At 37.6% G+C, this 6,447-nt stretch overlaps 1 protein-coding gene and 1 long non-coding RNA gene across 2 annotated transcripts; one reads left to right on the top strand and one right to left on the bottom strand.

Annotated features, from left to right (window-relative positions):
• LOC18042071 (trihelix transcription factor GT-3b) lies at positions 1-2,494 on the top strand. Its single transcript, XM_006432764.2, has 2 exons — positions 1-503; positions 1,168-2,494. The coding sequence occupies exons 1-2, from the start codon at positions 276-278 to the stop codon at positions 1,750-1,752; spliced, it is 813 nt and encodes a 270-aa protein (XP_006432827.1). The 5' UTR covers positions 1-275; the 3' UTR covers positions 1,753-2,494.
• A 1,895-nt stretch (positions 2,495-4,389) lies between these two features.
• Positions 4,390-6,117, bottom strand: LOC18042072. The gene is made up of 2 exons (XR_002905659.1): positions 5,940-6,117; positions 4,390-4,610 (listed from the first exon to the last, which is right to left on the bottom strand). It is a non-coding gene; the product is annotated as an uncharacterized LOC18042072 (long non-coding RNA).
• Positions 6,118-6,447: the final 330 nt, after the last annotated feature.

The following is a 6,447-nucleotide window of genomic DNA, read 5'->3' on the forward strand; positions in this document are numbered from 1 at the left end:
GTTCAAGGATAAAAACTTAAAATTGGGAAGTAAAGTTGACGAAGCAAAGCTATCTTCCCGGTTTCCATGAAATGCAAATAACGAGTAACGGGCTCGTCATTTGTCTTGTCTTTGTCGAAATCAATGGCTTTTTGGTAAAGGCAAACCACGAGAGCAATCACAGCGTACAAAATTAGGTGAAAACGCTGTCGTTTTAGCGGGGGCCCTATCTTCTTCCACCTCATAAAACCCTGGTAAGAAGGAAATCGTATTTAGATTGTGCTTTGTAACCAGAAATGATGACATCTTCGTCGTCGTCAGCACATGCACAGGCTGTGCAGTGGGGTAATGAAGAGACTCGGGATTTGATTGTAATTCGGGGGGAAACAGAGAGGGACTTGGTCGGAATCAAACGCAACAAGACGATTTGGGAAATTGTTAGTGTTAAATTGAGAGAGAGGGGCTATTCAAGGACACCCGATCAATGTAAATGCAAATGGAAAAATCTCGTTAATCGCTACAAGGTAAACTCGAAATTACCCAGCTTCCAAATTTTATTTTATTTTATTTTTACCAATTTCTTTTTTTTTAATCGTTAAAAACTTCATTAATGTCAGTGAAATTGAGAAGCTTGTGGGGGGGGGGGGGGGTGTATTAATTCAATTGGTAATATATCTTGGAGTTAATGAATCTGGGTTCGCAACTCACTTGTATGGGCGAAGAGGTTATTTGGTTGAGATGCTTGGAGTATGGAGTCAGTTATTGTCAACTGAGCGAATGATTAGTAATCATAGTGCTGTGGTTGTGAAATAGAAAATCTAGCTTTCAAGTACAAGTTGAATACTTTTGAAGCTGGAAAGAGTTTATTTTGATATTATGTTGAATAAAAATTCATTTGTATTTTGTTAAATTACATTATAATTTCAAAAACCATAGTGGTTAGTGTTTATCAAAACAGTTAGCAATTTGTCTTTGGCAACACTACTGCTAGATAACAACACCAAATGGAGCCTTAATGGCCAAACAGAAGTAGTTATTGATAAAATAATTTAGCCGTTGCGCTTTTAAAGTTAAGCATGAGTGAGACAATATGTACCCTAAGTGGTTAGGAGATTTTAGCATGTATGCCTGTGATTTCTTTGTTGTACTTGATAAGAGGTGGTGATAGATTTGGTGATATCTGTGCAGGGGAAGGAGACATCTGATCCAGATAGTGGGAGGCAATGCCCATTCTTTAATGAATTGCATGCTGTCTTCACTGAAAGAGCGAAGAATATGCAGAGATTACTTGCTGAATCTGAGGCTGGTTCTATGCAGGCAAAGAAAAGGTTTAAGAGATTGAATGCAGATGAGTTGTCCGATGAAGAAGATGATGATGAAGAACAAAGTGAGGAGGAGGAGGAGGAGGAGGAGAGGCCTGCTCGAGGTAATTCTAGGAAGAGGAAGATTGAAAGAAATGTCTCAGACAAATCCCCTAGAGCAACTAGTGGTACTGCTGGTATTCACGAAATGCTTAAGGCATTCTTTGACCAGCAACAGAGGATGGAGGTGGAATGGAGGCAAATGATGGAGAGGCGTGCTCAAGAGCGGCAATTGTTTGAGGAGGAATGGAGGCAGAGAATGGAGAAGCTTGAGAGGGAGAGGCTATTGGTAGAACAGGCTTGGAGGGAGAAGGAGGAGCAGAGGAGGATCAGAGAAGAGAGCCGAGCTGAGAGGAGGGATGCCCTCTTAACGACTCTCTTGACCAAACTCATCAATCAAAATAATCCCTAAGGTAAAAAATTTCCTTTTTCAGACATTAACTACCAGAAAAAGGTTGTTTGTTGCTTGCAAAGAAAACAAAGGAAGAGACATATACGGTTAACATATGGATTGTTGCTATGTATATTGGCATACAAAGAAGTCAACTATTTTTCAGTTTGACTTAAACATCTAAAGATTCTTTTGTGATGAAGAGGTGAAATTTCCATTTTCATGTATGTAGACAGTAAAAGGAGTCCGCATTCTTTAGATTGCTGTGAGGTTGCATTATTTATAGTCGTCTTGGTTTAAATGTTGTAACTTATTTCATGAAGGCAGTTATAGTGTGGGTTGAAAGAAATTCCAGATTGAAGGTTGATTGTGAGCGTCTGGTGGGTTTCTGATGTTGTATGTTCCACTGTGCCAGGTCTAAGAAAAGTGAAAATCAGAATATTCGGTCTTCTTTTCATATTTTATTGCACCTATGATGATTCTGGCATGTGGTCTTGAATTTATTTCATTCAAAACATGGAAATGACAATTGAAAATGTCAGATACTTTGCTCAGTTGTGGGGATGTTTTCTTTGTCGCAAATTTTTAGAACTGGCAATTGCTGAAGAGATTTTGATTTGGAATGTCGTGGAATATTAGTCAAACTTTAGAACCAAATTATGAGGATCAATCAGACAGACTTGTATTGATGTTGTTTGCCTCTAGCAAATGATGTTATATTTGCCAGATTATGTATTATAAATCCAAGATGTGGCTCAAATGCACGGCGACTGGTAATTGAAATTTAGATGTTTTATTGTTGAAATATTCCAAAGTTTGTTCTCCTGATTAACTTTTGATTTAACTTGAGCATGCGTACCAGATGAGATAGAAAACAAAAATGGATTGCTCAGAACAGTTACTGGATATAGACTCCTTCAATTAACTATTTATGTTCTTAAGAAGCGCATTAAAAGATGACGATAAGAATTTTCAATTTTCATGCTTTTCAAAATTTCCACGACAATGCTTTATTACGGAACTTTTTCCACAACAATGGTAAATATTGAATTAACGCTGCCACTGGATGCAAACATTTATCAAATATTGCTACAAGGTTCCGCATCAGGGGAAGATTGCAATTTTTCTCTCTAGCAAGCGGATATAGTTAGAGATTAGAATCTAACATACCAATGGTTAGTTTGCCAACACAAGAATTTAATTTAATTATTATACAGGAATTAACCCTTGTCTTCAAGCACCAGATCCTAAATCCTAATTGATATGTACAAGTGTACGGTAAGTCGAAGATGGTGAAATTTATTCAGGACAGCCTGCATAAATCCAGGAGTTATAATAAATACACGAACATATTCTGTTACTCTCAATGCATGCAAAGGAACCTTGATGTTGAAAACCAGCTGTAGCTCCATCTCAAGAAGCTACCTGAACTGCTTCATATTACCGGTGAATCACTCATGGTCATGGACCGATTAGCCTTTTCTGCACTTCTTTCATCTATTTGGGTTATGCAGAAGAATAAAAAATTAGTAGGAAAGTGACAAGGATAAAAGAAGAGTGCTGCTATTTACCCTGAATTTGCGCCCCAAAAAATAAAACGCACCGTTTGGTTTTCCCTCTCCACACGTGTTACTTCATTTGCTTTCCACTTAGCTTTCACTTTCCACTTCCTTCATTTGCTTTCACTCTCCCTTTTCCACTTAGCCCCGAAAAGGTAAACACGAACGGGACCACACTCCGGCTTCGATTTTCTTCAGACCTTCCCTTTTCAGTTTCCAAACCAAATCGTAAACTTAGGATTTTTCACTAGCGCTGCAATGAACTCCGCTTAAATCTTCAGACCTTCCCGAAAAAGCAAAGGAAAGGAAATAAGTGTTGCACAGCTGGAACGCAACAAATGAAATAAGTGTTGCACGTTGACTGTCCTTCCCTTTTACATAAAGCAACTGAAGAAACACGTGCTTCAAAAGCAAATGGCAGTCAAATTACCAAACGGTGCGTTTTGTCTTTCGGGGAGCAAATTCGAGGTGCAAATTAAGGGTAAATAGCTTTTTCCATAAAAGAAACTACCAGAAGAGCAAGTAAAGGATTGGAGAAGGAAAAAGCTATTTACTCCGAATTTGCACCTCGAATTTGCTCCCCTAAAGAGAAAACACACCGTTTGGTAATTTGATTGCCATTTGCTTTTGAAGCACGTGTTTCTTTAGCTGCTTTATGTAAAAGGGAAGGACAGTCAACGCGCATCACTTATTTCATTTGTTGCGTTCCAGCTGTGCAGCACTTATTTCCTTTCCTTTGCTTTTTCCTTTGCTTTTTCGGGAAGGTCTGGAGATTTAAGCGGAGTTCATTGTAGCGCTAGTGAAAAACCCTAAGTTTACGATTTGGTTTGGAAACTGAAAAAGGAAGGTCTGAAGAAAATCGGAGCCGGAGTGTGGTCCCGTTCGTATTTACCTTTTCGGGCTAAGTGGAAAAGGGAAAGTGAAAGCAAATGAAGGAAGTGGAAAGTGAAAGCTAAGTGGAAAGCAAATGAAGCAACACGTGTGGAGACGGAAAACCAAACGGTGTGTTTTGTTTTTCGGGGCGCAAATTCGGGGTAAATAGCAGCACTCAGAGGAGAAACTATCTTGTCATACAAAGGTTTCTTTATAGAGGCATAAATAATTCTAAACAAATTCCTCTATTTAGATAACAAAAGTTGGCACACATTAGATTTTCAGAAAATAGACAACAGCAGCTTTTTCTTCCATATTTTTTTTTAATTTTTTTTGGCATATGTTACATCAATGGGAAGTCCATCAACTTGATTCGGTAGGAGGCTTTTCCTTTGGATGTTTGGAAGCATAATGATCACCAATTTGATTCTGATTCGCTAGCTGTGCCTGAAACAGCAAACTGCCTCAAGTTTAGAATGCCATTGGACATACAAAAATTGTATCAGCCAAGCTACATATTAGTACTGATATACCATATACTACAGCAAGCAGATTGGTTTTAAAAATGACGCAAATTTATATCACAATGGCAAACTAAATGATAGCATATGAAATAGAGATTATAACAAGCACGTATAAAGCCCTGAATGAGAAACTTTTCACATAAAATGGCCAATAATGCAATATTACTGGTGATATGTGTGTTTGATCTGGCCAGGGTGAAAAAATAAAGTCCTTCACTGGGATTCCCAAGTATGACCACTCAGCACAATTATTACCATCTCAGAATGTAAATCCGTAAATTCAAGAGGTGTATCTTGACTAGACTACTTACATATGGAAAGGTATGAAACACATATGGCAAGACACAGTTCTTCCAAGATGATGAAGCACATATTGTACTCCAATTGGATTTTCTTTTAAATATAACATCACCTTAATCCTCCTTTTAACTATTCTGATGCCTGTTAAACATGTTTCTAATCCTATAAAACAACAACACCAGCAACAAAAAAGACAATTAACAGAAGTACTGAAACCTCAATAAATATTATAATCAATAGTTTGAAGTGTCACCCACAGTGGACATTTCAAAGTTGGCCACTTCAGGGAAGCCAAGAAAGCCAAAATATCTCTCAATATTGAGACAATGTGTGTATCCGTTTAGTTCATGAGGTTATGGTAGTAGCTACTAGAGAAAACCAACAGTTTGCAGAACATAACTCCCGTTGTAAATTACGTCACACATAAGCTCAGTCCTAAATTTCCTCGTATTCCAAGAGTCATTATGTTATTTCCACCAACGAACATTAATAAGATAACCAATGAAAAATTTGAACTGCAAATAAGCTGAAATTGATTGAGTTTGTGCTCAAGCCTTGCTCGTTACACATGATATACTCAATAGCTTGCACAACAACACAAGGAAACTTCAACCTCGAGTCAGTTCTTGTAATTGATCTGAACTCAATTTCGACTCACTTCAAGTGCGGAATAAGAAAAATGGTTCAGTTTGAAAATAAGGAAACCTTAGACATACGCTTAAATCTCCATAATTTGCAGCATAATTGTTTCAAAAACAAAAAATTTGCATACCCACTGAATCAAGATAAAAGTGTACACAAGCAACACAAGATTTGTGAGTTTGTCAATGTAATATCAAGATATGATTAAAATAAAAAATCGAAATCAAAATCAAAATCAAAATCAGATCAAATCAATCAATCTATTGAAAATAAATAAATTTAAAAAAGGGAGCAGGAGCAACAGCAGCACCTTACAGATGGGGCAGCTAACTTTGAGGGCAACAGCTCTGGCCTCGATCTGAGATCCCTTCGGCTTTTGATTCCTCTCTGCGTTTCTCTTCTGCGCCTCAATCTTCTGCTTTCCTCTCGTCATCTCTTTGTCTCTCTCTATTTGCGTAACCAAATCCAACGCCAAATCCTAAATATTATCCAGCCTTTAAGTTTTGGGTTATGTTTTGGAGCGGGTTTTATGAAGGCGGGTCCCCCTGATGATGGATCACGACTCGTCTCCTTTCGACACGTGCCCCCGCATGTCGTGATGCTTGATCGTTTTGGTTGTATTTGTTCAATAATACATCATGGTATTAATAAGTAAAAGCCCACCATAGAAGCCGAACGTGCAAAGCCCATTAGAAATGAAGCCCAATTTTAAAAAAATGAAAATTAACTTGCACAATTATATACGAAGTAATGATATCCTTATTCAATTGAGATACTTAGTTTGTATCTTAATTGATATGTTATCAATAAAAATTTAT

The sequence above is a fragment of the Citrus clementina genome, unplaced genomic scaffold, assembly GCF_000493195.1.
Source record: "Citrus clementina cultivar Clemenules unplaced genomic scaffold, Citrus_clementina_v1.0 scaffold_5, whole genome shotgun sequence".
Lineage (NCBI taxonomy): Eukaryota > Viridiplantae > Streptophyta > Magnoliopsida > Sapindales > Rutaceae > Citrus > Citrus x clementina.

Excerpts from the sequence above, each read along its gene's own strand:
- LOC18042071 (XM_006432764.2), top strand. The coding sequence starts at position 276 with ATGATGACATCTTCGTCGTCGTCAGCACATGCACAGGCTGTGCAGTGG. Across the intron at positions 504-1,167 it reads ATCTCGTTAATCGCTACAAG|GGGAAGGAGACATCTGATCC; the intron begins GTAAACTCGAAA and ends ATATCTGTGCAG.